General features: G+C 41.3%; 2 protein-coding genes and 1 long non-coding RNA gene across 3 annotated transcripts in view; 1 reads left to right on the top strand and 2 right to left on the bottom strand.

The window, feature by feature from the left end:
* The window catches only part of LOC143275716 (uncharacterized), a 31727-nt gene extending 30824 nt beyond the window's left edge, over positions 1-903 (top strand). Inside the window, exon 14 of the mRNA XM_076579990.1 lies at positions 1-903. This exon is cut by the window's left edge and continues 206 nt beyond it. Coding sequence (XP_076436105.1) covers positions 1-316 — 316 coding nt within the window. The 3' untranslated portion in view covers positions 317-903.
* On the bottom strand, positions 575-2009 carry LOC143275717 (uncharacterized). Its single transcript, XR_013053465.1, has 2 exons — positions 1560-2009; positions 575-1197 (listed from the first exon to the last, which is right to left on the bottom strand). It is a non-coding gene; the product is annotated as an uncharacterized LOC143275717 (long non-coding RNA).
* A 5470-nt stretch (positions 2010-7479) lies between these two features.
* LOC143276106 (uncharacterized) overlaps positions 7480-15000 on the bottom strand; it is a 22925-nt gene continuing 15404 nt past the window's right edge. The window contains exons 7-8 of the mRNA XM_076580501.1: positions 14500-14567; positions 7480-12440 (exon numbers count right to left, since the gene is read on the bottom strand). Coding sequence (XP_076436616.1) covers positions 12080-12440; positions 14500-14567 — 429 coding nt within the window. The 3' untranslated portion in view covers positions 7480-12079. The remainder of the gene's footprint in view (positions 12441-14499; positions 14568-15000) is intronic.

Here is a 15000-nt window from a genome sequence, read left to right as displayed (position 1 = left end):
GCCCTCCACCCACCGGCCGCCCACCCACCTCACCTACCCGGTCACCTTCCCTCACACCACCGCCCAGGTCAGCTACACCACCCCGGACCCCTCCTCGGGTCTGCTGAGCAAGGACTACGCGCCCCCTTGCACGCACGGGCACGTACACTCGGGGAGGTTCTTCTGGCCCTACCCTGGGGACAAGCACAAGTACATCCAGTGCGACCTCTGGGGTGACGCCTTCGTCAGGGCCTGTCAGGCCAGCTTCACCTTCGACCACGTCTCCTCCACCTGCGTGGATGGGGACGTGGCAGTCGACGATCAGCTTCCTGGCTGAAGGGGTTGTGGTGGAGGGGGTGGGGTTGGGAGGGAGGATGGGGGATGGAGGGGGTGGGGCCGTGGTTGAGGGAGGGTTGGGAGTGGGTGGGTGGGTGGGTGGGTGGGGGAAGCCGATGATTGGTTGGTTTAGTCAGTGTTTAAAAAAAAAGATGGTTGAATTTGATTTGGTTTGGGTTGGACTGGATTGGATTGGGTTGGACTGGATTGGATTGGGTTGATTGTAGGGTTTGGTTTTTTTTGTTTGTTTGTTTGTTTGTTTGTTTTTTGGTTGGGTTTTTTTGGTTTTTTTGTCCATGCTGCTGTCGCTAAAGGTGGTTTGGCTAGGGGCTATGACTAGCTTGATATATATATATATATATATTATGGTTCACACAAGAACTTAAGAACCACTGCATAAAATCAGGCATGTTGTCATACACTGCTTGGTTTTTTTTTCATCTAGAGGTTATTCAAATTGTGCATGGTTTGGCGAGGGCTATGGCTAGCTTGACTGATTGATTGAAACATATAAATAAATAAAAATGTGTGTGTGTATATATATATATATATATATATATATATATATATATATATATATATATACATGATTCACAAAAGGTTAAGAACCACTTTATAAAATCAGGCATGTGCTTACAGATTTGTTTTTCTTGTTCGTTTTTATCCACAGGTTAAAGAGGTCTATTTCTCTGTCTTTCTCTGTCTCTCTGTCTCTATCTCTCTCTGTCTCTGTCTCTCTCTCTCTGTCTGTGTGTGTGTGTGTGTGTGTGTGTGTCTATATTTTACACAAGCATGCGCACGCGCACACATCAGTTTTCTAGACGCTGGATTTGCATGCCTCTTAGTGTTAGAATATACTTTCAGGGTTCGTTGTTGATTCATCTCATCTCATCTATCCCTTGACCCGTGGGTGGGTCGTTGGGGCACCATGGATGACTGCCTGGTCAGCTCGCGCCACCTGCCTCGGTCCTCAGCGGCCCTTTGAGTTGTGGCAAATGGCAGGCCCGTCCACTCTTTGATGTTGTCCTCCCACCGCTTTCTCTGTCTGCCTCTCTTCCTCCTTCCTTGTACGGTACCCTTCAGGATGGTCTTGGCTAGGCCGTCTGATCGTGTGACGTGTCCATACCAGCGGAGCTTGCGTTCCTTCACTGTGGTTAGCAGGCCTTTGAATGGGCCAATGGCGTTTTGGACTCTTCTTTTCACTTCCTCATTTGTGATGTGGTCTTTGTATGTTGTTGATTCACAGTTCATTAACTGTTACCTGTGATTGATTTGATTCCGTGGCTACTTTTTTTTTTTTTCATTACATAAATTTGAGTGTTCGTGAATGTATTAGCCTACTGTGTTCGAATCAACGGCTGCTTTGTTGAGAAATTTGACAGTTCCAGAATTACTGCCTCAGTGTAAGTAGAGAGAGAACAACAAAAGCCTTGGGTTCTTTTTGACAGTTCATGAATATATCACCTCACTGTGATTGATCCCATGCCTACTTTGTTCTGAAATTTGAAAGTTCGTTAATCATTACCTTACTGTGGCTACTTTGTTGAGAAAAAAATTCCTTGGCTTATTTTGCCCTTGTATTATGAATGCCCAAATAAGGGTTTGGCGGATGATGAAATGGTAGGCCTATGGATATGCAAGCAACGGCGCCAAGAAGAAGAACACACACACACACACACACACACACACACACACACACATATATATATATATATATATATATATGTGTATATATATATATATATATATATATATATATATTGTATTGTATTGTACTGTATTTGTATTTCTCTTTTTATCACAGCCGATTTCTCTGTGTGAAATTCGGGCTGCTCTCCCCAGGGAGAGCGCGTCGCTCATAATTATCAGTTCAAGCATCAGCTAATTCTTTAAACAATTCACCCATTCATTGTCACTTGTCACTCGCTGTCACGGATCTAACACCACTCTCACAAAAGCCTGGATAAACCACTTGACATGTTTGCTCAGCTGCCGATCGAGGTCAAAGTGTTACCGATGACGATGAATACCTAGCCTTGATGATGTTGCTGATGATATCCACGATCAGTCTCCAGCAGATGAAAAGAAGATGATGACGGTGTTGATGAAACTGTTGCTGATGATTTTGATCCGTCAGTCCACAAAAAACAAAAACAAAACAAAAAAACTGTTCGTCAAAAATATGCTGAACGTGTTGATCTTTCCAAACCATCTTGAACATGTGAACTGCCCCCCCCCCCCCCCCCCCCCCCCCACACACACACACACCCGCCCCCTCCCCCGCAAAGAAGAAGAACAACAACAACAATAGCTTCTTCTTCTTCTTCTTCTTCTTCTTCAGTGTTCCCAGAAACAACAACAACAAAAACTAACTGAAAGCAAACAAAACAAAAAACCGATGTGTATCTTCTTTTCTTTTCAAAAAAACAAAACGATATGCATTTGTTTAAACAGGGCTTATTTTTCTCCATAATGTTACAATATAACACTACCATAGATGAACAGGACAGTTTCTCAAGGTGGCGCCACTGTGCTCGGACAAAGCCATATACGGCTACACCACATCTAATTGGCAGATGTTTGACCAGCAGCATAAACCAACCGGCCTTGAACGCATGCAGACACGTTTGTGTACTCTTGTCAGAGTGGATTTCTTCCACAGAATTTTGCCAGAGGACAACCCGTTTGTTGTCGTGGTTTCTTTTTCACGCCTTAGGTGCATGCATACACATTTTGTGTACCAACCAGAGTGGATTTCTTCGATCTACAGAGTTTTGCCAGAGAATAACACTGGGCTCTCGATCGTTGCCATGGGATCTTTTTCAGTGCGCCAAGTGCGTGCTGCACACGGGGCCTTGTGTTAATCTGTCATTCGAATGACAGGACAAACGCTCATTTTGATTTTTTTTCCAGTCAAACTCGGGAGAAAGGGCAAAAGCGGGAATCGAACCCAGACTCTCATGAATAGTGTACTGGCAGATAAGCGCCTTGGCCACTCGGCCACCTTCCTCCTTGATCGTTCAAAACCACCTTCAAGATATAGGGGGTGGGATGGGGATGGGGGTGGGGAGAGGGGGGTAGATGTGTCTGTTGGTTTAAACTTTTGTTTTTTAACATGTCACAACACAACACTACTATAGAAAACAGGACAACAACAAAAATATAACGCAAAGTCTTGTCCTGATAAAGCAAAGCTAGCATACATCTTAAAACCCCTTCGGTGCCAGGGGAAAAACAGTAGAGAGTGGTGTTTCAAGTTATATAACAATACCCAAAATAACAAGCCTAAAACTGAGAAAATGGTCTGGAGAGATATACCCCTCTAGATAAACTGTGTGAATTTTTAGCCTTCCTGAGTTATTTCCCCTTCTGATGACGTCATCAGTGACGTCACTATGCACGTGTCACATACGTGCAGGGCAGTTAAGGGATTTCAACTAAATGTTTGACGGATGTCTTCTCAGCTAGAAATCTATATATAAAAAATAAAACTGACTATTGGTAATTATCAACACTGAAAACAAAACAAACAACGCAAAGTGGAACGATAGTAAAAAAAAAATAATAATACCCCCCCCACCACCACCACCACCACCACCCAACACATTGGCGGAACTTCAAGATAATTCAACAGACAGACAGACAGACAGAAGAAGAAGAAGGTGAAGAAGAAGAAACAAGGCTTGGGCACACACACACACACACACACACACACACACACACACACACACACACACACACACACACACATTAACAAGTTATCTTGTCTAAATAAGGAGGATTTCTGTTTGCAAACCAAATCAGATTTTTGTCCACATATGTTTTGCTAGGGACAACCCTTTTGTTGCCATGGGTTCTCTAACGCGTACTTAGTGCGTGCAGCGCAGAGAACCTGCGTTTATCGTCTCATCCCAAAGAATGTATGATAGTCAGTCGTGTTCGACTATGACCATCAGAACAGCAGAGGAGGTAACTGCTGTCCCGACTATCTGGGCTAGAATTTGATTATGTAGTGCAGAGTGTCTTGCCCAAGTTACATCCCCTCTTTCTCGGCCAAGAGGGTTTTAGGACAGTCGGCGATGGAATGGTTCCCAAAGGCCAACTAACCCCAAGGCTGCAGTACTGAGAGCCAGTGCAGTTTTGCTTCCAAGTTTGAGAGTCATAGTCCTTCACAAAATGACTAAGCTGTAAATGATTTCCCATTGCATTGGAGAAACCATTGATAATACGGAGAAACCATTGATGATACAGCTCCAAAAGAATAAGCAGCACTCAAACCAGCACCCAAGGTCCAGTGGAAAGGGTTGGGGGAGTAAAGATCCTGGCCCATATATGAGACTCGAACCTTGGACATTTTGCTTCCTGGTCAGGCGCATTAACACTAGGCCAACACGCCACCCATTGTCGACTGCCATCCATCTCTCATCAACAGCATTTATACTCTGTGTCAGTCAGTCTCTCTTCGTTTTTTTTTTTTTTTTTTCTTTTTCTTTCTTTCTTTTTTGACTCACTTGTGTAAACAAAGTGAGTCTATGTTTTAACCCGGTGTTCGGTTGTCTGTGTGTGTGTGTGTGTCCATGGTAAACTTTAACATTGACATTTTCTCTGCAGCTACTGTGTCAGTTGACAACAAATTTGGCATAAAAATAGGAAAAATTCAGTTCTTTCCAGTCATCTTGTTTAAAACAATATTGCACCTCTGGGATGGGCACAAAAAAAATAAAGAATGAAGCCTAATTATATGCAAACTGCATTTACTGTTATATTTATATTTTTTGTATTCTCTAAACTTGGAACTTTGATCTGATATTCTGACCCAACAACTACAGCAGTCATTATTATCATTTTTTGTTCAAACAACAACTTCTTTTGCTAAGCATGGAAGTTTTCTTTATTTTGCAAACGTTTTGGTGCAGATAGTAAAAAAGGGAAATTACTCTGTAATTAATGCTAGGGGAGTTAATTTGCTTTAAATTGATCTTTCTCATCTTAAACATTACATTTTGAAATTATACTCAATCCATAAAAAGCTTGGATTTTTTAAGTGTATCACAAGTGAGTCTTGAAAGCCTTGCCTCCCTTGTTTTTCTTTCTTTTTCGCAAAATCGACTTGCCGATGACTCTGTCAATAACACATTTCTCATTTCACTTATGTGGTCGATTCAGTGCTAACTTCAGTCATCATTACAGGCGCAGTGGCAGAATTGGTTGGTTATTATCTGGACTTCTGATCCAATGTTCGACGGGCGCAATAGCCGGGTGGTTAAAGCGTTGGACTGTCAATCTGAAGGTCCCGGGTTCGAATCACGGTGACGGCGCCTGGTGGGTAAAGGGTGGAGATTTTTCCGATCTCCCAGGTCAACATATGTGCAGACCTGCTAGTGCCTGAACCCCCTTCGTGTGTAAACGCATGCAGAAGATCAAATACGCACGTTAAAGATCCTGTAATCCATGTCAGCGTTTGGTAGGTTATGGAAACAAGAACATACCCAGCATGCACACCCCCGAAAGCGGAGTATGGCTGCCTACATGGCGGGGTAAAAACGGTCATACACGTAAAAACCCACTCGTGTACATGCGAGTGAACGTGGGAGTTGCAGCCCACGAACGCAGAAGAAGAAGAAGAAGAAGAAGATCCAGTGTTCACCAGAGCTCGGACTTCGAGGCCCCGTTTCAGCATGGTGCAGTGTCCTTGGGAGTTTCAGTTTCTCAAGGAGGCGTCACTGCGTTCGGACAAATCCATACACGCTACACCATATCTACTGGGCAGATGCCTGACCAGCAGCATAACCCAACAAAGTGATCGATCACAGAAACAAACAAAAAAAACAAGAACTAAAACTAGAATCACCAATTAAGACTCAGCTTCTGCCACTTTGATATAATGACATAACAATTTAAAGCGACCTGATACATGGGAAATTTATCCAACTAGGGCTGAGGTGATGGGAACAACAGCCAAGCATGCTGTTTAGAGAATATTTACACTTTCAATTTCAGAGTCCTGGGTTCAAACCAGGGTCACATAAGTGCCTGATGAATTAATGGTGGAGACCCCCCCCGCCCCCCCAAAAAGAAAAAAATAACCAACCCTGTCACCCAGGTCAGCAGATATATGCAGACCTTCTGGTGTCTGAATACCCTATGTGTGTGTGTACACAAACAGAACAATCAACATTAAAATTTCCTGTAATCCATGTCAACATCGCATATACATGAGAACACACGCGCGCGCACACACACACACACGCACACGCACACAGATTCTTACACTGCTTTTATTTCCAAAAAGGATAACTCAATAGTCCATTCAGTTTGAAATGAAATATATATATATATAGCACACAACAGTTAATTGTGGGGCCATAAAAATTCTGTTCAATTATTGCTCTCCATTGCCTAGCAGAAAACAAAACAAAACAAAAAACAAAAAAAGTCACTGATTGTGATAAACATTCACAATTACTTGTAAAATGAGCCAACCATAAAATTCTGAACCTCTACATCACATGAAAAATATGTGCAGCAATAAATGACGATGATGATGATGATATTAATAATAATAAATAGTAAAAATAATGATTTGTAGTAGTAGTAGTTGCAATAGTAGTAGGAGGAGGAGGATTAGCAGTAGTAGTAGTAGTAGTAATGATGATTATAATAATACTGATGATCATAACAAAAATAATAAATACTAATAATAATATTTAACAATACTGATTAGTAGTGGTAGTAGTAGTAGGAAGAGGAGTAGTAGTAATCATCATCATCATCATCATAAAAGAACAACAATATCAGCAAGACACCAAATTCCCTTATTGCCATGACAGTTACAGCATCTGGGTATCTAAATAATTAATGCTCACATAAGTTATCAAAAGCTAAAAAATGTCAAAGCAATAATACAAAAAAATAAATAAATAAATAAACAAATGAAAATCAGTTAAATAAACAAAATCAAAGGAAATGATGATTGAAAGACCTTATTGCATATGTACAGCAGTGAAGTGCGCACACACACACACACACATGTACACACATGCATTCTCAAGCACACACACATTGTCACACACACACACACTCGCATACACTGTAGAATCCAGAACTAGTTTTTGTGTTACATCTCTGAAAGCATGGTGGTGTTTTTTTAATAATAATTTTAAAAATATATTTTTTTAAATGAACATGCAGGAGCAAGCACATGCATATATGCACAGTCATATAATTGTTTCAGTGTGGTTCAAGACAAAAGAATAAAAAAAAACTATCTTGCTGACTTGTTGCAAGGTAATATTTTGATATGCTTAACTCTCTCCATACGAACAGCGAAAGAGAGGACATTAACAGCATTTCACCCCAATTACCATCATCAAAATATTGCAAGCGGAAGGCTCTTATACTGAAGAGGTGAATGTTGACAAAGAATACCACAGTTCTGACGACGGAAGCTAAAGGTTGGGTCATTCAGACACTCACTGGACATCCGAGGGGTCTGTGTAGAGGGGAAGAGAGGACTGGCCGTACTGAGTGAGTTAAGGCTTAGAAATTCACCTAATGCTCCATGCCATGACAGCAACGCTGAGATCAAGCAAAAAAAAAAAAAAAGATGGCACTGGATAGCATGAGTCCTTTGAGCACCATCAGATGCTCTTTCAAGACTGGACACCAAGAAAGGAAAACAAAAAAACAGAGTGATAGGAAGCCCAAGGGAGGCAATGCATGGAATGGTTCAAAAAGATGGAGGAAGGTGGCAGAATGATTAAGACACTCTTCTTCTTCTTCTTTCCGTTACACGACCAACATCGACTTGCCGATGACTCTGTCGTGGTTCATGCATGCTGGGTATTTTCGTGTCTCCATAACCCACCGAACACTGACATGGGTTACAGGATCTTTAACGTGCATATTTGATCTTCTGCGAGCGTATACACACGAAGGGGGTTCACGCACTAGGTCTGCACATATGTTGACCTGGGAGATTGGAAAAATCTCCACCCTTTACCCACCAGGCGCCATTACCGTGATTCGAACCCGGGACCCTCAGATTGAAAGTCCGACGCTTAAACCACTCGGCTATTGCGCCAATACTCAGCTGCCAATACAGAGAGTCCGTGAGGGTGTGGGTTCCAATCCCACTCTCGCCCTTTCTCCCAAGTTTGAAGGGATAAACAAACTAAGCGTTTAGTCTTTCGGATGAGATGATAAACCGAGGTCCTGTGTGCAGCACACACTAGGCACACTGATAAAGAACCCATGGCAACGAGAGTGTTGCCCTCTGGCAAAATTACGTAAAAAGAACTCCACTCTGATAGGTACACACATTATATAAGCATGCACTCAAGGCCTGACAAGCATGTTGGGTTACGCCGCTGTCAGGCATCTGTTGAGCAGATGTGGTGTAGCGTATATGGATTTGTCCGAACGCAGTGACGCCTCCTTGAGAAACTGAAACAGAAATTGAAAAAGAAGCGGAGAGTTGCTGCACCTGAAGGATGCTGGGTACAACAGCACAAGATAAGATCTCTGAGTGGCCGCCTTATGTGCCACAATGTACAAAAAGGATTAACCCTTTCACCGCCAAGCTCGCATTTATGCACAGGCGTGGTAGAGGACCCATGTCACTGAAAGCTGGCCATTCATTGGTCTGTTATCCATGAACCTAGTGCTCTTAACTCTTTCCATACGAATGGCGAAAGAGACGACGTTAACAGCGTTTCACCCCAATTGCCATCATCAAAATATTGCAAGCGGAAGGCTCTTATACTGAAGACGTGAATGTTGACAAAGAATACCACAATTCTGATGACGGAAGCTAAAGGTTGGGTCATTCAGACACCCACTGGACATCCGAGGGGTCTGTGTAGAGGAGAAGAGAGGACTGGCCGTACTGAGTGAGTTAATGTTCGGTGGTAGGATAGGCCATATTTTCTATACACCGCATGGGGGATCCCCAGCTATTCTTAGCCACTGTCTTTTCTGTGTTTATTCCATAAGGGAATTTTGTACTCTTAAATAACTGGCGGTGAAAGGGTTAAGCAAAGGTAAACTACGCATCAGCCTTCTTCGCCTTAATAACTTGAATGAGCATGAACTTCTCGACTTATTCAGTTATTTAGTTTTGCCGACTGAAGAAAAAAAAATGATTAGTCTCTGTGAATGATCTATCTGACTTAATCAATTTGTTGACATAAATAATAATCAGGAAGAAAAACTATCTGATGCCGTTTTTTTTGGCATTTATATAACAAATGGGGAAAAAAATCACTATCATTGGGTTTTTTTTTCCTATCAAGGACATATTCATATTGTTTATAGGAAAGTGTATAATAAGACATGTCGCAGAGAACTGATCGAAATAAAAAAAATCAGATGAACCGTTTTAGAATCATGAAAATGGAAAATAATAAACAATAAATCATTATATAAGCATACACTTTAAACACACACACACACATATGTGTACACACATTTGTAATACATGTCAAGTATCAAATGATGTGGAAAGACATAAAATAGGAAACTGAATTTGTATGTACACAACACAATGTTCACTCATATTTTCCACACAATTCACAGAATTTTTTTTTTTTTTCTGTAACAGAACTACTTATTGCATCTGTTCTTGTTTTAAAATGGAATGGTATAAGGCATTAAAAAAAATACACACACACACACACACACAAAAAATGCATACATGCTTTAGAGTCTTGAAGGTTATTGTTAGTAACTCTTAAAACAAACAAAATCTGTCTGTCTGTACAATTTTCAACATCCTTAAAATAAAATAAAAAATAAAAAAGTTTCAAGTTCAAATAAAACCATGTCACTTGCAGTCCAGACAACCACAGAAAGACCGTTTACGGGCTGCAGTTTCAACCTAGGCAAATCTGATCTGGTTTTTTTGTCATATACGTGTCATGATAAGGAGTGATGGCCTAGAGGTAACGCGTCCGCCTAGGAAGCGAGAGAATCTGAGCACGCTGGTTCCAATCACGGCTCAGCTACCGATATTTTCTCCCCCTCCACTAGACCTTGAGTGGTGGTCTGGACGCTAGTCATTCGCATGAGACGATAAACTGAGGTCCTGTGTGCAGCATGCACTCAGCACACGTAAAAGAACCCACAGCAACAAAAGGGATGTTCCTGACAAAATTCTGTAGAAAAATCCACTTTGAAAGGAAAAACAAATAAAACTGCACGCAGGAAAAAATTTTAAAAATGGGTGGTGGTGTAGTGTAGCGACGCGCTCTCCCTGGGGGGAGCAGCCCGAATTTCACACCAAGAAATCTGAAGAAATACAAAAAAATACCCCCCCAAAAAAATATATATACAGGTTTCATTCTGCACAGTAATTCAAAACAAGATGAAAGATCAGATAATTTTTGCCATTTCAAAAAAAAAAAAGGTTTATCATGCACATTTGTTTTTGTTTTGATTTTTTTCCATTTTGTACATTACTTCAAAAATATAATAAAAGGTCAGAAGATAATTTCTGTCAGCTTGGATAAAAGGTATCACTTGAATTACCATCTTCAGGAAAAAGACGCATTGATTATTGTTGGGATGAATATAAACCACGCATGCAAAAAAGCCTCACACACACACACGCACACACACATACACACATTATATATATATATATATATATATATATATATAGAGAGAGAGAGAGAGAGAGAGAGAGAGAGAGATAAATACATATAGATATAGACAGATAGATATGTATAGAGAGAGACAGATAGATAGATAGATAGATAAACACACACACATACATAAATATTGATAGATAGATAGATATAGATATAGATAGATATAGATAGGCCTATATACATACATACATACATATAGACAGATAGACAGACAGACAGATAGATAAATAGATAGATAGATAGATAGATAGACAGATACATAGATGTATTGAAATTACGAGTGCCATCATTTACCTTCTCTCGGTGTACAGTAAACACAAACCAAACCAAGTGTTGCACCACTTGTTTACAATGAATTACAAGATAGCAACACTGCAGTCATAATAATGATGATAAAAAGATAATAGAGATAATGATGATAAAATAATAATAATAACAATAATAATAATAATAATAATAATAATAAATAAATAAATAAATAACAAATAATAATAATAGCAATGGTCTTTATAAAGCGCTTAATCTTGTTGGTAAAAATAAAATAAAATAAAATAAAAAATAAGCTCTGTGTTTGATTCGATGATTGAATACATTAATGAATTTTAAGAACACAAGGGTACCCAAATAAATAACAAGATAGTGGCAACAAAAAAATCAAATGAACAAAACTAGTTAGGATAACAATAACAAAGAAAGGAGAAAATGTTAAAGAGATTACAAAATGAATTAAGTGAACACCAAAATGTTAAGGACCACACACACAACAAAAAAAAACAGGGCAATCCCCCCCCCCCTCCCCAAAATGTTTTCATAAAAGAAGTTTCCTTAAAAATCAAAGTCCTTCATGATCCTTTTCTTCTTTTCTTTATTTTAATTTAATTTTATTTTATTTTTTTGCTCTTTGTATCAGTGGAGTTTGGGGTATTATGGCAAGGGTGGGTCTGTGTGTGTGTGTGTGTGTGTGTGTGTGTGTGCGTGTGTGTGTGTGTGTGTGAGTGTATGTATGTATATGTGTACATGTGTGTGCTTTTCTAATATCAAGTCCCCATGATCATTTCCTTCTTTCTTTTTTTTTTTTCTTTTTTTTTTTTTTTGGTTTTTTGTCTCTCATAACCTCACAGCCTTCTGTTAGTGTGCCGGTACAGAAAAACGATGGCGGTGATGAGAACAGCCACCACCATCTGCCCTGCCCTCTGCTGGAACTGGGCCCAGGAGGTGTTCTTCTCGCCGCACAGCAGCTTCCGGTAGCCCTCGTCCCGTATGGCCCCCGCGCGGCACGCCTCGCTCACAGCGGGGTCCCCCTGGCCCGTAGAGGGCAACAGGAGCATGAAGGCGGCCATCGCCAGCAGTCCAACCACCGTGGACGTCAGGGCGTCACGGAGCAAGGGGTCGATGGAGCGCCACAGGGTGACGAGGGCTCGGCCCACGGATTCTCTCTCCTTCCCTCCTTCAGCTCCTTGTTGTTGCTTCCCCTTTCTGGAAATGGTACAGTGTAAGTAAGAGATTGGGGTGGTACAGTGTAAGTAAGAGATTGGGGTGGTACAGTGTAAGTAAGAGATTGGGGTGGTACAGTGTAAGTAAGAGATTGGGGTGGTACAGTGTAATTAAGAGATTGGGGTGGTACAGTGTAAGAGATTGGGGTGGTACAGTGTAAGTAAGTGATTGGGGTGGTACAGTGTAAGTAAGAGATTGGGGTGGTACAGTGTAAGTAAGAGATTGGGGTGGTACAGTGTGATTAAGAGATTGGGGTGGTACAGTGTAAGCAAGAGATTGGGGTGGTACAGTGTAAGTAAGAGATTGGGGTGGTACAGTGTAAGCAAGAGATTGGGGTGGTACAGTGTAAGAGATTGGGGTGGTACAGTGTAAGTAAGAGATTGGGGTGGTACAGTGTAAGTAAGAGATTGGGGTGGTACAGTGTAATTAAGAGATTGGGGTGGAACAGTGTAATTAAGAGATTGGGGTGGTACAGTGTAATTAAGAGATTGGGGTGGTACAGTGTAAGTAAGAGATTGGGGTGGTACAGTGTAATTAAGAGATTGGGGTGGTACAGTGTAATTAAGAGATTGGGGTGGTACAGTGTAATTAAGAGATTGGGGTGGTACAGTGTAAGAGATTGGGGTGGTACAGTGTAAGAGATTGGGGTGGTACAGTGTAAGAGATTGGGGTGGTACAGTGTAAGTAAGAGATTGGGGTGGTACAGTGTAAGTAAGAGATTGGGGTGGTACAGTGTAAGTAAGAGATTGGGGTGGTACAGTGTAATTAAGAGATTGGGGTGGTACAGTGTAATTAAGAGATTGGGGTGGTACAGTGTAAGAGATTGGGGTGGTACAGTGTAAGTAATAGATTGGGGTGGTACAGTGTAATTAAGAGATTGGGGTGGTACAGTGTAAGAGATTGGGGTGGTACAGTGTAATTAAGAGATTGGGGTGGTACAGTGTAATTAAGAGATTGGGGTGGTACAGTGTAAGAGATTGGGGTGGTACAGTGTAAGCAAGAGATTGGGGTGGTACAGTGTAAGTAAGAGATTGGGGTGGTACAGTGTAAGTAAGAGATTGGGGTGGTACAGTGTAAGTAAGAGATTGGGGTGGTACAGTGTAATTAAGAGATTGTGGTGGTACAGTGTAATTAAGAGATTGGGGTGGTAGTTGTTTTGTTTTTTTATACTCTGCACACAAACAGAACAGGACCCAAACTTAATCCTGTGAAAAACCAGCAACATTTGGAAAAAAGGAAATTTTCTGTCTAAAATTACGTTTAAATAACATACTTACCGTGACCCAACTAGTGCAGACTCCAGCAGGGGTCTGACATTCCTGTCCTGTGCAAGCTACTATCCACCTATGCGGAGAAAACGAAAGTACTACGGCCGATAACCTCCCGGAAGTAGGTAACCTCCCCTTTGTCCCTCTTTTTCCGGCAGCTATCATGACTCCTGTTCCTGTGCTCTCTATATGGCTAAGTTGTTTTTTTGTATTTTCTGTCTGTCTGTCGATTCTCTGGCGTTCTTGTTTTTTGTCAAATTATGTCTCCAACCAGGTCACATAATTATGTAGCTTGATTGGGCTATCGTTGATTTTTTTTTTTTTAGCATTTTCGCAATGATAATATATGTCCGAAATTTTAGAGGGTTGGGGCAATTTTTAAAAAATATCCTTCACATTCAAATTAACATTGCTGCTTCAGCTGTACAAGCAATGGAAGCGAGCACATTCATCCTCCTCATCATATTCAATTTTAAAAGAAACAATTATATATGATGTCATTCGCTGTCATCGCTTAAATCGACGTGGCTTAAGTTGTCTCATCATGTAAGTCGAGTGACAAAAAGGCCTGCCTTTGATAATGCAATGACTTCATCATGGATAATACATCTCTGTTTCTGTGTATCAATGTGAATGTGTGCACACACGTGTACAACCATGCATGAATGTGTGTTCGTATAGTTATGTTTACATACATATGTGTGTGTGTGTGTGTGTGTGTGTGTGTGTGTGTGTGTGTGTGTGTGTGTGCCAATCTAAGCAGATTATCTCACCTGGTGCCATTATCAGATCCAGGCAACACCTCGTCTTCCCTCACCACCCTCAGAGCTCTGTCACACACCTGTCAACACCCACACCCACACCTGTCAACACCTGAACCTGTCAACACCCACCCACCCACCTGTCAACACCTGCACCTGTCGCCATCCACCCCCACACCTGTCAACACCTGCACCTGTCAACACACCCACACACCTGTCACCATCCACCCACACACCTGTCAACACCTGCACCTGTCAAATTCATCATCATCATCCCTGTCATCATTATGATCAGTTATAATCATTATCAATGTTATCACCACCATCATTATCATCATTATTATCATCAGTATCATCACCATCATCATCATCACCACCATCACCACCACCATCATCATCACCATCATCATCATCACCACCATCATCATCATCACCACCACCACCACCACCACCATCATCACCATCACCACCACCACCATCATCACCATCACCATCATCATCAACATCATCATC

The sequence above is a fragment of the Babylonia areolata genome, chromosome 31 (assembly GCF_041734735.1).
Source record: "Babylonia areolata isolate BAREFJ2019XMU chromosome 31, ASM4173473v1, whole genome shotgun sequence".
In the NCBI taxonomy this organism is placed as follows: domain Eukaryota; kingdom Metazoa; phylum Mollusca; class Gastropoda; order Neogastropoda; family Buccinidae; genus Babylonia; species Babylonia areolata.
This window is presented reverse-complemented; position numbering and strand designations above follow the sequence as displayed.